Source organism: Asterias amurensis, chromosome 21 (genome assembly GCF_032118995.1).
Source record: "Asterias amurensis chromosome 21, ASM3211899v1".
NCBI classification, from domain to species: Eukaryota; Metazoa; Echinodermata; class Asteroidea; order Forcipulatida; family Asteriidae; genus Asterias; species Asterias amurensis.
The window spans coordinates 4,378,736-4,395,588 of NC_092668.1; the positions used below are offsets into that span (position 1 = coordinate 4,378,736).

At 37.8% G+C, this 16,853-nt stretch overlaps 1 protein-coding gene across 1 annotated transcript; it reads left to right on the plus strand.

The window, feature by feature from the left end:
- Positions 1-1,627: 1,627 nt before the first annotated feature.
- LOC139953040 (transmembrane 9 superfamily member 3-like) lies at positions 1,628-16,581 on the plus strand. Its single transcript, XM_071952436.1, has 12 exons — positions 1,628-1,841; positions 3,089-3,284; positions 3,691-3,813; positions 4,929-5,098; positions 5,702-5,779; positions 6,914-7,045; positions 7,768-7,934; positions 8,877-8,971; positions 9,907-10,037; positions 10,834-11,042; positions 12,045-12,275; positions 12,748-16,581. Exons 1-12 carry the CDS (start codon positions 1,761-1,763, stop codon positions 12,890-12,892), a joined length of 1,758 nt encoding a protein of 585 aa, XP_071808537.1. The 5' UTR covers positions 1,628-1,760; the 3' UTR covers positions 12,893-16,581.
- Positions 16,582-16,853: the final 272 nt, after the last annotated feature.

The window sequence follows — 16,853 nt, forward strand, 5'->3', positions numbered from 1 at the left end:
ACAATTCAGCTAACAATTTGAGACATTAGGCCCCATAGAACAACGGTGTTTATGAGAGAGATAAGAAGTTGGTAGCAAGTGGAGTTTTGTCCAGCTCTCTAGATGGGGAAAAAATAACACAATCCTCCGAAAATACAAATGCAAATAATTAAAGACAATTGAATCATGGAGGTAGATTTTCTACCTATACATGATTGAACCCAACTAATTTATTAATTAAAAAACAAATTAATAAGCACAAAAAAATATTAAACCCTTACAATTATTATTATTGTTGTTTATACAAATGTACTGCTGCACGTGTAAAAAGTGATTGCTAACAATGACAATCATTAAAGCAATAATATTTATATTAAAATAGTGAACATGCAGAAGGACTTTAAGGCCGTGTCCGAAACGGCGACTTTGGCTACAGCTACGGCTAGATCGCGCGCGTCTGCCTATTCTTCAACACTGGTAGACGCGCTGGTCTAGACGTAGCTGTAGCCAAAGTCGTCGTTTCGGACACGGCCATAGAGTGTGGCCCATTACGTAACCAGTACTTTTTAATATGCTGTAAATTAAAATGGTTGGCAGCCACAGATGTTACCCATTTTACAGAATAAAAGCTATTTACAAATAGTTTGTTCCTTGAACCATGGAGGCTAATTCTACCTCCATGCTTGAACGTAACATTATTTTTTCTTGTAAAAAAAAAAATTGTTTAAATTAGTTGTTATGATTGTTTTTGTTTTTCCAATGTTTAAATTATTTACATGCATCAGCAGCATACTATTACTTGGAACACAAGTTTGATAGAGGTACCACAATTAGCTTTCGTTTGAGAATCATTTCAATTAGGAGTAAATAAATTTGAGAAGCGTTTCTGTCAGAACGTATCTCAGATTGTGTATTCCAATTTCCGGAATAATCTTCATGCGGGGACTGACTTAAGGCAGTGGACACTACATGTATTTGGTAATTACTCAAAATAATTATCATCATAAAACCTTTCTTGATTACGATAAATTGTGATAAACAGCTCCCTCTGAAGTGACGTAGTTTTTGAGAAAGAAGTAATTTTCCACGAGTTTGATTTCGAGATCTCAAGTTAAGAATTTGAGGTCTCGAAATCAAGCATCAGAAAGCACAAGGGTGTTTTTTTTCTTTCATTTATCTCGCAACTTCGACGACCGATTGAGCTCAAATTTTCACAGGTTTGTTATTTTATGCATATGTTGAGACACACCAACTGTGAAGACTAGTCTTTGACAATTACCAATGGTGTCCACTGTCTTTAAACCGCTCCGGTTTTCAGAGATTATCGCTTATCATAATTATCTCAAAAACACTTTTGGAAATTTTGTTTTTCCACGGGCTAGTTTTTTTTAACAGAGTGTGTATAATAAGAGCCTACAGTATACAACAATTGAACTGTTTTAAAAAAGGTTTAAGTGCATTGCTCCAGTAATTATGTATTTTGTCCAAACAGAACAAACAGAGCAAAAATAATGCAAAGAGGGGGGGTGCTTAAATCAACAGCAGATGGCACCTTGGAAACGCCCACTTATTAATAAATATTGACGCGTGTGAATGAATTTGTTATGGAGCGCCACCAATAATGTTATTTATGCCAGCCGGTCGTTTATGACGTGGCGCAGCCATTTTTCTGTGTGTTCATTCTTAACGTTCATCTTCACGTAGGAAGGTTGAAATTAGGTTTATTAAATCATTCATCATCGTCTATGTCCTGTGGTATTTGAGAGCCAAATACATGCAGAATGTGGAGGGGAATTTTAAGATTATCATGTGTACTTTCTGCTGTGTTTTTGACGGTGAAAGCTGATGAACACACCCACACAGTAAGTGATTAATTTTGTACTTTCTACGTCCTGACATTTTTTTTTTTAGGTCTATGTGATGTGATAATGGTATTTTGATGTTTTATATTTTCATCCTATTGTTTGCTTTAAATGATAACCATTTGTTCCTTTGTGAGGGTACGTTCTTATAGTTGAACTTAACAATTTAGCTTAATTTACGAAAACTGCAGTCCAACAAACAAATTAAACATGTCGGGAAAAGGAAGAAAGAAGCTTTTATTGAACATGATGATGATGATGTTTATGAAGATGATTATTTTTCTTAAAAATGTCTGGTTATTTTTGTTTAAAAAATGTGTAACCAGTGTGGCTGGGCATGCTCAAAATAACTTAACATTGTTTTAAGTTCAGTGTTGTTTTTCAGTGGCTTTTGCTCAGTCTGTATATCAATCTTCTATTGCTAACTTGGTGTCTGTTGCTAGGCGGTGTGTTTGCTCATCATGGAGCATTCCAAACCTCTCCGTCTCACAAGGTTCGCACCTAAAAATAAAATAAAGCCTGCGACACTTGTTAACCATGACAACAACCAACTGACTAGCACAATCTTTATTTCCTTCTTCCATGTTCTTAGCGAGGCGTGAGATGTGCTGCCACACCTGCGCACTGCTTTATTGTTTAATAAATGTACACAAATAGTTTCACAAAATCTTGGTTGCGCTTGGCTCGCACAGTAAATCAATCTGGTCCCCATTAAAAATGTAGCACTAGCAGTCTACCGTCCTTGCTATAATAAAGTTGGGAAAAGCTAATGTGTATATGGTGCCACCACTTTTTCATTTGACATGAAATATAAAGTATCTAATTTACCTCAATGAGATATCCCTTTTTGTAAAAATGAGTGAAAAAGTGGTGGCGCCATACGGAAAGTTATCCTAAAGTTGCTACGGAATATAAAGAAACCATGTGGAAATCTCTTTTGTGTGAGTGAAGACGAGCGGAGTATACTGTTCGAAAACGTCAAGACCAAACTGGCTCTTCTCAGAGCCAAAACTTACACAAAAGAGATTTCCACATGGTTGTACCCGCAAGAGTTCCACATTGTTGTACTCGCAAATTTACTATTTATGTATGATTTCTTCCTATTTCTCCTAACCGTGCTTAGCTTTAAACAATACTCATCTCACTGACTGGATGTTGTATGAAATCTCAAATGAAGTGATTGTTTTTGGCCTTCCTTTATAAAATAACACAAACAAAACTTACTTTCTCTTTTGACCTTCTTACAGTACTCCTTGAAGGAAGAGGTGGTACTATGGATGAACACAGTTGGTCCGTATCACAATCGCCAAGAAACCTACGGGTTCTTCTCGCTTCCATTCTGCCGAGGACCCAAGGTAGAGATCAGTCATTATCACGAGACATTAGGAGAAGCTCTCCAAGGTGTCGAACTGGAGTTCAGTGGTTTGGACATCGATTTCGCAGGTAAGAAATACCTATAATAAGAAGGTCAACATGCATAAAATAAGAAATCTGTGAAAATTGAGACTCAATTGGTCATTGAAGTGGTAAGAAAATAAGGAAGAAAAACACTCGGAAGGCTGAGAATTGAGAAAGGCTTCAAGCCTGAAGTCTTTCTCAGATTTTAGTAATATTTGAGTAAGAAACTACCTCTTTCTCAAAAACTATGTTACTTTAGTCAGAGTTCGCAGAGCAAAAAGCTTTCTTTATAAAATGGCCCTGCACAACCCGGGAGAAGTGGATGGTTGTTGCATCAACGGGAAGCTACGACGTTTGATGTTGATAATGATAAGATGGCTAGTCGCTTACATTTTTGGTTGAGCCAAACAGTAGACTACAAACTAACCAGACCATTTTATTTTTATTTCAGTGGAAATGCCACAAACGAAGTACTGTGAGGTGGACATGACCGAAGATTCTTTCAAAGCCTTTACATATGCAGTCAAGAATCACTACTGGTACCAAATGTACATTGATGACCTTCCCATTTGGGGTAAGTAGGAAATCATGGTTAAAGGAACACTTTGCCTTGGATCGGACGAGTTGGTCTATAAAAAAGCGTTTGAAACCAATTGTTAAGAAATGCATATGGTTAAGAAGATGTTTTAAAAGTAGAATATAATGATCCACACAAGTATCACTCAAAATTGCACGATTTTCATTTTACGTCGCAAACTAACATGGTCGGCCATTTTGGGATTCCAGAATTTGACTCCCATAAATGGCCGACCGTGTTAGTCGACGAGGTAAAAAGAAAACCACGCAATTTCGAGGCATATTTGTGTAGATCATTGTTTTCTACTTTTACAACATCTTTCTTACCATATCGATTTTAAAACAAACGGTTACAGAACGCTTTTTTAAGACCAACTCGACCGATCCAAGGCAACGTGTTCCTTTAAGAGTTGCCTCCAAGCTAATGATTAAGTCCAAAATATGTGGCGTGTCATGGTCAAACGATGTCAGGTCACCTTACCCAACTCTGGTGTTGTCAGTTGCATGAGGTTCAAAAAAAAAGTTGGGAAGGTAGTGCATTCTGCTCAACCAGTTAGGCTCCTAATGGATGATACTTAATGCCTAAATCCTTCAGGCATGCAACTCTTCCGCGTTTCCGCGGAACTACGTGTTTTTTTTTTTTTTTTTTAGCCTTATACATGCCTGGCAACAACAGTGTACAACTACAATCATGTAAAATAAGCCTAGTACATGCTAACAATGCACCTAAGAGCATAATAAACCTCAACATTTTCTATGGTACCATTGTGGGTATCATGTCCCGTGGCGTTTCGGCTGCCTCGCTCCGCACTTGCGTTGTGCCTTTGAAAAAATTTAAACGGGCAGTTGCATGCCTGATCTTTACACACTGTGATGGGGTAACCCTGTTTCAGTCTAAGGGAAAGTTGGCACCGCTCCTAGTGACAGTTAATTTGGTAGAAACAATTCAAAAGACCTTATTTCCATTCAGCGTGCTTAAGCCAAATATCCGAGCATTTTGGTCCAGAATGCCCCACAGTTTTAAAAAGTCCTTGGGAGAACCCTGAAAAGGATGGATGACTCTCAAATCGTCTGCTCTGTTTACTCATCTATTGATGTCTTTTCTCCTTCTAGGTATCGTTGGTGAAGTGGATGATAGTCCAGAGAAAGGGCCAGACTATTACATCTGGACACACAAGAAGTTGGACATCGGCTACAATGTCAATCAGATTGTGGACGTTAATCTGACCAGTGAAGTCAAGGTCAAACTGGAGAAAGGGGTGAAAGTTCCATTCACATACCAGGTATGAGGGTCTAATGACTGCGGGCTACAGTTTAACTCTTAGTCCATGAGCCAGCCAAACTTATAGGCCTTAAAATGACCCACGGCACCCACAGCAATTAGTGTGGGTGTCGTGTGCTTTTGTTGAGGTACCCTCTGCAAGATTCCAATACAAACATTTGTTCCATAGAAGTGCCCCTTCCCAGAGAAAAATTGCTGGGCCCCTTCACGAGATCGAAGTTCAAGGCCTGCATGTGGTAGTTCTAGTACCAGTTATAGGGACTAAAACCAATATCACCATATTTGCAAATAAAACTTACCATCAAAACTTACCATAAACAATGATAGCCTTTCCAAACTGTCAGTTTAGTATCAGTTTTCAGCCATAAAATAAAAAACCTCTAAGCCTGTTAAGATATTAGCGATTTTTTTTTACACCCATGTAGAGGAATATTGCTTTGCAAATTCTTTTTAAAGAACGCTAATTTTGGTCCATTTTTAATACAGCGCCTTGTTTGGCTGCTATCAAACTATAAATTTCCTCGGACTCAAATCGCCTAATTTATTTATTATATTTCAAACAAACAATAATAATGTTCACTCTTTTGTTTCTTTCTAATGCCAGGTTAATTGGAAAAAATCACCAATGAGTTACAGAAAGCGTTTTGACAAATACCTGGATCCTAACTTCTTCAACCACAGAGTGAGTATTTATTTATTCATTCATTTATTTATTTATTTATTTATTTATTTATTGTTTATCTTGGGTAACCCCTTCGGTGAAATAACCAAGAACAGTGGGAATGAGACATTTTAGACTTCTTCGTGAATTCAAGTATAAATCACAAGGGTAAAGTGACTGGGTCAATATTAATTGAACAAAGAAAGGTTTTCTAAAGTTTGATTTGAACCTGTGACCTCAAGATAAACATGCAGTCGCGCTACCAACTGAGCTATCTAACCCTACATTGGCGTTCTCCCTATTTTGTCAATATCTACGCTCGGGGGTGTAACTGCTGTATAACTATCTGAAGCCTGGTGAAAAAAAAAAAAGGTTAAAAAACGCAGTTGTTTTTCTCCAGATGTGTAGAAATTGTACTCTGTGATCTACTTCTCTAGATATAGAGGATACTGTTTTCAGGACTCTACTTGATATTTCAACCACAATCTCATAGTACACAATTGCAAAAAGTAACGAAGCACAACATAGTGTTGCATACCAGAAAAAGGTTACCAGACAAAACACAATTTCTCATGTACCGTCTGTGACTGGTATCCCTTCCCATTTTCGCTTTTTTGCTCAGCAGAAAATGGTCAAGCAATATTGTCTGCTTTAGCCCTCCTACAATCGGTGCCTTTTTGTAACAAGTTGATACACCATTTGAAACCATTCAATTGAATGGTTTTGAATGGTATGATAGCTGTGCACACAGTTGGTTCCCCAAATGGTTTTGGATGGTTGTGCAGCTGGTACAGAATCCTATGCGGATTGTTTTAAGTGGTGCATCAAGGATCCCACTATGTCATGACTGAGTGATACCAGGCAGGGTTAATACAAGCAGCTCTATGAAATTGAGCCCAAGTCTACTGCATTTTCCTGTGAATGAGCTATCAATACTTGTTTATCTAATGTTCTTCTATAGAAATGTTTTCACTATTTTTGATTGCCCGCATTTCGCCTACATTTCTTTTTCAACAATTACAAACTTATTTCGTTTCCCCACATTGGGATGTCGTGGCTGAGCGGATAAGAGCTCACAATTGTAAACCTTGGCGTTTTTCTTTGTAAACATGATCAGGATGACGGACTAAAGATTTTGTTTTTCTTGTTTTGTAGATTCACTGGTTCTCAATTTTCAACTCCTTCATGATGGTTATTTTCTTGGTTGGTCTTGTCTCCATGATTCTCATGAGGACTCTCCGTAAGGATTACGCCAGATACAGCAAAGATGACGACCTGGATGACATGGTACGTGATTTGGGTTGTTATTTTTCCTCTTTGTATCCACAAAAAATCTTTGTATTCTCAAACTGTTTGTATCCTCAAAAATCTGTGTCTCCTTAAAAAATTATTCTCAGGAAGTCGCCTGACTTTGTAGATACAATTGCTCATTATCCGGCCAGGCATATCGAACTTACCAAACATAAAGGTGACTGGGTTTATTATAGTGGGGAGTATTTTGGACGATTTGTGATTGTCAGCCATTTCTCAAGGTTTTGGGAATCGCGGTGCATGAATATGGTTGGGGGGCAACTTAGTCCCCAGGGTGTGTCGAGCGGTTACAAGGTTGACCGCTCTCTCACCCTGGTTTTGGATCATAAGTATAAATATTAAAATAGTCTGGCTACTTTTCGAAATTCACATCTTCGTCATAATGTCGTAGTACGGTACCAGATTTAATAGCTTGTTGGTTGACGGCGGCTGGCTGTACCTGTGAATATGAAACATATTCTAATATTGTAAAGTCGTTGTCCATCAGGGTCCAAGTACAGAGTTTCCATCCCAGGGTTTACTATTGTAAACATGGTTGAAAATAAAGTAAACCATGGGGACGAGGTTGGGTTAGGGGGAGGGTTTCGAAAGAGAAACTAAAAGTCCCTGTGCTCCAACAGAAGCTTTTTCTTTATAGTTCGGTTTTTTCCATTAGCCTATCACATCCTAAGGTATATCGTTTATTTTTATATTGATAGGAGCGTGATCTCGGTGATGAGTATGGATGGAAACAGGTTCATGGCGATGTCTTCAGACCGGCTTCATACCCGATGCTCTTCTCAGCTATGATTGGTAGCGGTTATCACATGGCCTCAGTGGCTCTAGCGGTCATACTCATCTCACTCTGGGGTCAACTCTACACTGAGTGAGTAGATACACCCATGGATTGTTTTGAATTTTATAAGTATAAGTATTTTATAAGTTTTTGAGTATAAAGATTACAATTTGGTTTTTCACCATTTCACTGATGTATATTAAGCACTGTGTGAACACAATCCACAGGCAAATCACTCGGGTGAGATTTGGACCCATGACCTTTGCAGGGGCCAATTTCATAGAGCTGCTTAAGCAAAAAATTTGCTTAAGCACGAAAATAGCTCGCTTATTTTACACATGTTACTGGCCAAAATTTCATGCCATACATGTATACATGCTTGTGACTGGTATTGAGCTGTTGTTTACTTAGCATAACAATTGAGTGGAGTCTCGGCCAGTAATCTGATTTTACTAGGCAAGGATTTTTTCGCTTAAGCAAAATTTTGTGCTTAAGCAGCTCTATTACCTTAGAGCAGATGTCTTACCTCTAGACCACTGATATTAATTTTCTCTAGTTGTCTGAAAGTTATTTTCTCTATTCGTCTTTTGGCATATTTTTAATGTATAATGCAAAATAGGCTGTTTTAAAATTTTCAATTACAAACCTTGATAAATATTTGCCATTTCCTGATAACTCTTTTTGCGTTTAAAGACACTGGACACTATTGGTAATTGTCAAAGACCAGTCTTCTCACATATGCATAAAATAACAAACCTGTGACTATGTTACTTGAGAGGGAGCCATTTCTCACAATGTTTTATACTATCAACCTCTCCCCAGTCTCCTCACATATGCATAAAATAACAAACCTGCGACTACGTTACTTCAGAGGGAGCCATTTCTCACAATGTTTTATATTATCAACCTCTCCCCATTACTCGTTAACAAGTATGGTTTTATGCTAATAATTATTTTGAGTAATAACCAATAGTGTCCACTGCCTTTTATGATTATTGTTTGCTATTTCACGTTGATGTTGTTTGTTCACAGTCGGGGATCCATCTTGAGCACCAGTATATTTGTTTATGCAGCAGCTGCACCCGTCAACGGATACTTTGGGGGTGGCCTCTACTCAAGAATGGGAGGTAAGATACGACGCAAACCTAAGGGTTGTTTGAAAGTATCCTTCCTCACTTCTGGCCAATTCTACATGGCTCAAATTTTACACTGGACCGCAGGCCCGCGGCCAATAGTATTAGCATGGGGCCAGTAAATTCAAAACCAAACACAGTGCAAAAAAGGTCGGCTGACTTGTGATTTTTCAATTAAAGCCATTGGACCCTTTCGGTACAGGAAAAAAAAAAAAAAAGTTCACAGATTTACAAATAACTTACAGGGTTTACAGAAGGTAGTGGTGAAATACTTCTCTTGAAATATTATTCCATGAAATGCTTTACTTTTCGAGAAAACAGTAAAACAATATCAATTCTCGTTAACGAGAATTACGGATTTATGTTAAACACATGTCATGACACGGCGAAACGCGCGGATACAAGGGTGGGTTTTCCCGTTATTTTCTCCCGACTCCGATGACCGATTAAGCCCAAATTTTCACAGGTTTGTTATTTGATATAGAAGTTGTGATACACGAAGTGTGGGCCTTGGACAATACTGTTTACCGAAAGGGTCCAATGGCTTTAAATAACAATACCTCACCATGTCAACAATCTTTTTTAAATAGTTAAAAAGTTGACTTTGGGTCTGATGAATATCCTTCATTTTATTCTGTAACAAAGTTTTAATGAAAGACATATTTTTTAATGAAAGACATATGGGATAAATCTCCACTTGTATTTCAAATAAAAACAGTTGAATGCATGTGCTGAGAGTGTTGTTGTTTTTTGTTTGTTTTTTTTTTTCTCTACAGAGAAATCTGGTCCAGAAAATTTGTTAAACTATCATTGATCCTGTAAGACCAGTGCCTGTCGTTATCCTTGCGGGTAAAGACAGTGGACATGTCTAGACAATGTGGGGGTACTAAGATTGTGATCAATCAGAATTTCTTGATTTTGACCGACAGGTAAAGTGTGGATTAAGCAGATGCTCCTCAGTGCTTTCCTGATGCCGCTCATGGTCTGCGGACTCGCCTTCTTTATCAATTTCATCGCTATTTATTATCACGCATCCAGAGCCATCCCCTTTGGAACTATGGTGAGTATTGTCCAGGTTACTTAAAGGCAGTGGACACTATATTGGTAATTACTCAAAATAATTTTTATTAGTAATGGGGAGCTGTTGATAGTATAAAACATTGTGAGAAACGACTCCCTCTGAAGTAACGTAGTTTTTGAGAAAGAAGTTATTTTCCACGAATTTGATTTCGAGACCTCAGAACTAGATTTTGAGGTTTTGAAAGCAAGCATCTGAATGCACACAACTTCGTGTGACAAGGGTGTTTTTTCTTCCATTATTATCTCGCAATTACGACAACCAATTGAGAACAAATTTCCACATGTTTTATTTTATGGATATATTGAAATACACCAAGTGAGAAGACTGGTCTTTGAAAAAAATAACAAAAATCGTTAACAAATGGCCTGAAAAGTGTATACCAATGCTATACCAACTAGTGGATGATACCCATTACTACTTTCTCACGGACTGTTAAGGGGATTTCCCTGTGTCAGCACCAGGAGTATGTGGCAACGTACCCTCTTTGATTTGGGTTGTCAGCCAAAATCACTGTAGCACTTGCCTTGAAGCGGCCGTTCGTCCTTGTGATATTAGGCGAAATCTCATTTTAAAAAAATCACATGTCGGCCCTGTATGCTTCTTTTTTGAAAAGGCAAGGGCACCCTATGAGGAAATTGTAAATTTCTACTGGATCATTTCAAGGGCACCAAGGCAATGAATAGTGGGCATGGAAGCAATCGCCTCCGTTGCCTCCATGAAGTATCAGGCCTGACATGTTTCTAAACCACAGTATTGTTTTTCTCTCCATTGTTAGGTTGCAGTGACTTGCATCTGTTTCTTTGTGATCCTTCCTCTAACTCTTGTCGGGACCATCGTCGGCAGAGCGATAGCCGGTCAGCCCAACTTTCCATGTAGAGTCAACGCTGTCCCGAGACCGATACCAGAGAAGAAATGGTTCATGGAGCCCTCTGTCATTATCCTGCTCGGTGGAGTTCTACCGTTTGGCTCCATCTTTATTGAAATGTAAGATTTTTGTGTTTTTTTTTGTTTATATTTTTTACGGTTAGAATGGCTTCTGACTGGCACCTCCAAGCAAAGATATTGACTTCTAGGGAGACAGCCAGCATAGGGCTGGGTAGCTCAGTTGGTAAAGCGCTGGGCCCAATTTCATAGAAGCTGCTAAGCACAAAATTTGCTTAGCATGAAATTTCTGCCTCGATAAAAACAGGATTACCAACCGAATTTCCACATGATTTCCAAGATGAGCAAACAACAGCTGAACACCAGTCACAAGCAATGTGCAACAAATGGAAATTTGGTTGGTAATCCTGTTTTTATCTAGGAAGAAATTTCATGCTTAGCAAATTTTTGTGCTTAGCAGCTCTATGAAATTGGGCCCTGGTGTGACAATCCGAGTCTTGTTCCAGTAAATTGGTCTTTGTTCAAACACAAGTTGTTTAAAAACTACCCAGTCAGTCTCCCGTGGATTATTACTCGTGACTAAATATTAAAAAGTTGTATCCTCTCAAGGTGATCCCTTGATCCCTGCTTCTCACGCTGTATCATAAACTTGGGTGTGATCCCTGGCTACACGACACCTAACAGTGGCTTCTGACTGGCACCCCGCAAATAAAGATATTGATATTGGTAGAATGCTGGTACGTTAATGCAATGGTCGTTGGTTCAAATCCCGCTCCAGTCAACTTGTCTTACGTAAAAACGAGATAGTTCTATTTTGTATTCTCCTCTTAAGCCCGGTTCATACTTTCTGTGTATGCGAATGCGAATGTGAATTGGTGATGCAACAATCGGTCAGCTAAATCTTTCCCCTTTGTGACGCAATGAAATTCGCTTCGCACGAAGCATTCGCAGGAAGTACGAACCGGGCTTTAATTGATATAGTATAATGATTTCTGAATTTTTGTAGAGTAAATAAAAATGAAGGCAACAGTAAACTACATTTCTGAAATGATGTGATATTTGTTATGGAAATATATCCACTTTTTTAATGGTCCCACCCCACAGGTATTTCATCTTCACGTCATTCTGGGCCTACAAGATCTACTACGTCTTTGGCTTCATGCTCTTGGTTTTCCTAATATTGGTCATAGTCACCGTCTGCGTCACTATCGTCTGTACATACTTCCTACTAAATGCGGAAGATTATCGCTGGCAGTGGACAAGCTTCTTGGCGGCGGCCTCAACGGCCCTCTATGTTTACATGTACTCCTTCTACTATTTCCTGTTTAAAACAAAGTGAGTAAATTTGGTCAAATCTCAAGATGTCTCAGCTAGGAAATACATCGCAAAATTGCGATACTTAATCGATATCGCAATATATCGCGATATATCGATATTTCGATTAAAACCAAATCGATCCGATATCAAAATCGTTTCCAAATTAGTATCGCGATATTCGATAAGATCGTGATATCGCCCAAGCTTATTGTGATGTATACCAAAGGGCGCGGAATTGAAACAAGGTTTTGGAATTTTTTCTCTTCTTGATGTTAAACTTGATTTTAAAAGGCCTACTGTGCAATCTTCCGCATTCGTTTGATATATTTTGTATCAGCTGAAATTTGTGCGTATTTAGCACACAGTTTTATGTGGCAGAATTTATCAGTGTTATAATAGATCCGAAAATTGGTTTGAAATGTTAAAACAAAGATGATTAAATCATTGATTTTAAACTGATTTATTGCTTTTTTTCCCCCCTCACCTGCAGAATGTACGGCTTGTTCCAGACGACATTTTATTTTGGCTACATGGCACTATTCAGTATAGCACTAGGCATCATGTGTGGTACTATGGGATACATCGGAACGAGCACCTTCGTTAGAAAGATCTACTCGACTGTTAAGATCGATTGAGGTCACGTACCCCCTCACCCAACCCTACCCCACCCCCCTGAACAAGAACCTTCATCATCCAACTCTTATGGTGGCTTGGAGATGCCGAGCAGCAAGAGGTTTTGTGCTAATCAATTAAACCTTGGACCTCCCCCCCTCTTCCCTTGCTGTGCTTCAAAGCTTCATCTTCGACTTCACCCATGCCAGCCTCCCCTCTTCTTCAGCGAATCCATCCGTGCCTACTTTCTTTGTGTCCGTCTTCTTTAGGAAATGACTTTGTACCAGAGCTTGTGCAACGAATGATGCTTAGCTACACATCGTCGCATCTCGATTTTGCCAAATAGTTGTATCTCGCACGAAAATGCTCTGTGGAAGAAAACATTGTATCTTGGTGCGTACTTATTTTTTTCTGTACATCCGAGCTCTTTAAGCGAGATACAACATATTCACAATTTCAAACTCGTGCATAAATGTGGGTGCTTTAAGGAGACACAATGATTTCTTTGTCGTTCCATTTCATCTATTGTGATGCCCCGTGTCAAAAGCAGCAGTTCTTGTAAATAGCATATTGGACTTAAAATTTACAGGAAGTAATTTTAGTAAAGACTATTTTACACAGTTATATCCATGAGATGTGATGTCCTAAACATTCTACAGTCTACTCTCGTTACAACGAGAACCCTGGGACTGGCCAAAATGATTTCTTTATAAACTTGAAGGTCGTAACAAGAGTACAGCAAAACAAAGAAACACAAAGCAGAAATGAGATTGGGAACTTCAGAATATTGACCCCTTGCACGCGCGTCACACGCGGCGACTGGTGCCACGCTCACCATGTTGGTGGACAAGTTAGGTTTACAGGTATTAACGCCGCGTCATCTAAAATCAATATATTGCTACTTGAGAGTTCTGATTCTTGTCTATTTGATGGAACAAATAAAGGCAAGATTAGCGGGAAATGCTTTGCTAGGTCTGAATGGAGCATTACAATTTCTTTATTTGTAGGGAACGCTCTTTCCGCCATAGCTTAAGATAGTAATGAAGAGCACAGCTCATAGGTGTACAATATTTTTATCCAAAAGAAAAGCTTTTTCTAAAGAATTTAAAAATCTTATTGATGAAAAGTTCTCTTTTTTGTTATTAGTTGCAAAAGCATATTTTATACAGTGTTCTGATTTGTTGTGTCTATAAGACTTCTTGATAGCATAATAAAATGTCAGTATGACGCTTTCTGAGAGCTTGTGATGTTTTTAGTTGGTCAAGTTAACCAGCTCTCTTTAATTGAGACCCTCTTTGGGAAAAACTTATTGGCATACTATAATGCGGAACAGCTACAGAAAGGGAACAAAATGATCGAGGCCACTGGAATAAACTTTGGGAAAGGACAAATAACTTTCTTAGAACACTACTATCATTTTTGGAAAATCAAATTTGAATTTTTTCTGGTTTTGCCAAAGTCACAAATTACACTTAATCCCTCAAAACAAAAAATCAATTTGGGTTAAATATAAATTATATATTTTTCAGAATCTAACGTTATGTGCAAATATTACTACCTTTTGTTGTCTTGTGTTTCTCCATTAGAATGAATGTGGCCATTGATCACAAAAATTGGGAAAAAAACAAAAAAAACTTTAATTTTATTTTGCAGTACATGTATTTGTAGCATACATAGAATTTTATTTTTCATCATGTATTACTGTTTTCTTTCAGCTGGCACCTTTTTTTTGTTTTAGGAAAGGTTTGATTTTTGATGTTTTTGATATTTTTTGCTTAAGAAGTGGAAGAGGGAATAGGAAATCCATGTTATACGGGGGGGGAAAAAAACTCAGTTATTTTGTGACTTTTGTTGAGACAGTATTTTTTCTTTTTGTTAAACTGTCATTAGCAACTCAAAATGCCTATGGTATATTCAACAGCCATCAAAGAATATTCACAAAAATAAGTAAAACCCTGCGTGAAACAGGATGTTCATCTACAGTTTTTGTTCAATATATCCAAATGCCTTTTTAAGTGTCTGTGTGATCCCCTAGAATTTAAGAATTATTCATCTTCTTTAAAAGGACAATTTGAAAAATGTAGGCCAGACCTACTGATATTTGCAATGCAAAGAGATATAGCATGAAACATTACTTTTTATTTGTTTATATGTATGTACATGTGTGGTTAAAACATATGGTTTGTTTACCTGGCATTGACAAATTGTCCTCAAAGTTTTGGCAGACTTATAAATGTACATAGAAATATATTTAAACAAAATTATACCAGTAAAGCCTGGTTTAAACTTCCTGCAAATGCGAATCCGACACAAATTTTGATGTCACAATTGAGCTGTTCAACTCCTGCGCAACATTCGCTGCGAAAACAGCCCTGTGGCATCAAAATTTGGTTAGTAATCGCAGTAAGTATGATCAGGGCTGTATAATGTATTGAAAAAAAGGTTGGTTATGTATGATATAATTGATGATGATTGAATTTGAGCACCTGTTCGAATGGCTGTGGAGATGAATTTTTCATGAGTGAAACGAAATCATAGTTTACTAGCAATAGGGCTAGAACAACACTCGACCTGCCACAATAGACACAATCAGCGTCTGGAGTTGGGTGCAGTGGGTATACAATGTTAACAAAGCTGGCAAGCAATCGGTGTACAAAGGTGGGACACAGTCGTGTTTTTCTGTGCATGTTCCGCTCGCTTGGTATGTGTACATTGTTAACGCACTTCAAGTCACTTGACTCGGACGCCGGTTCTGTGTAGTACAGCATTCTCACTTGTCAGTGGTCCGCTCACCAAAATGGCAGTTAAAACAACTTGAACCCTGCATTAGACGCTCACACACAATTGACTCAGTTAAGAACCAATTGGAACACAGCAATGTTTTGCACCTCACAAGTTGCTGTCACGCCCGACAGGTACAGAAACAGAAATGGAGAAAAAACCTTCAGTGAAATTGTTAATGTTTTTTTACATACATTTCAAGGTGAGCATCAAAAGTCACTAAAAAATAATGTTTGATCAAAATTAAAGGCCCCAAGCAAATTTTTTAATGTTGCCTTTAATATTTATAAATCATAACTTAAACTAGAAGTAAAATTTGTAAATAGCTTTGTATATTTTCCTTTATCTTGATACGCAGAGTGGGTAAAAGACACCGGTGAAGTTTTGTTTTCTCTGAGTAATTTATGTCTTTATAGAAAGTGGGTAATGAGAACGATGTAGGTATTTGGTGTCAAATTATTTCATCTTTTATATATTAATATTGTTATAGAACTTAAATAGCATGTTATGTTGTAATATTGACAGTTGCAGCATTCGGGGTGTGATGTATTTAGTATGGCGCTTTCTCATAGTGAAATAGCAGATAAATCTGCTGCTATGGGAGTCCAGGTACCACCTTCAAATGTTATCAAAAAGATACCGATTTCCAGTTTGGAATTTTCTTTTGATGGGATGTGGAAGTTTGTTGCTAGATTGCAATAAATGCACCCATAGGTTGGACATGCCTCAATTTTCTCTTCAAAACAAAACAATTTGTTAAATTTTTGACTTAAAATATCCCAAGTCAAACATTTGTTGTAACTGGGTTTTTGTTCAATGTAACTCTTTCAAAAGACTACCAATTCTCCAATAATTATTATAATGTACAACATGCTGGTTTCTATGTTTGTGTTCTTGTACAAATATAAATAAACTAAACTGTTAAACAATAGTGTACGCCGTTCTCTTGTTATGTTATTTAAATTTGTTTGTTTCTTTGTTAAGATGATCTTCCTGTCAAGGGAACTCGGCAAACCAACACATTATGTTTCAGTAACTAGATGACATTATAAGACCCCTCTTGCTTGTTCTGTGTTCTGGCCTCGGGAAATAGGTCGCTCTTCTGATCACTCAAAGTCCCTCGTGGGAATAGACGTATACTAGTTACCTCTTTGCCAGTCAATATGTGTATAATACTTATAATTCTAGTGGTAACTTTGTTGA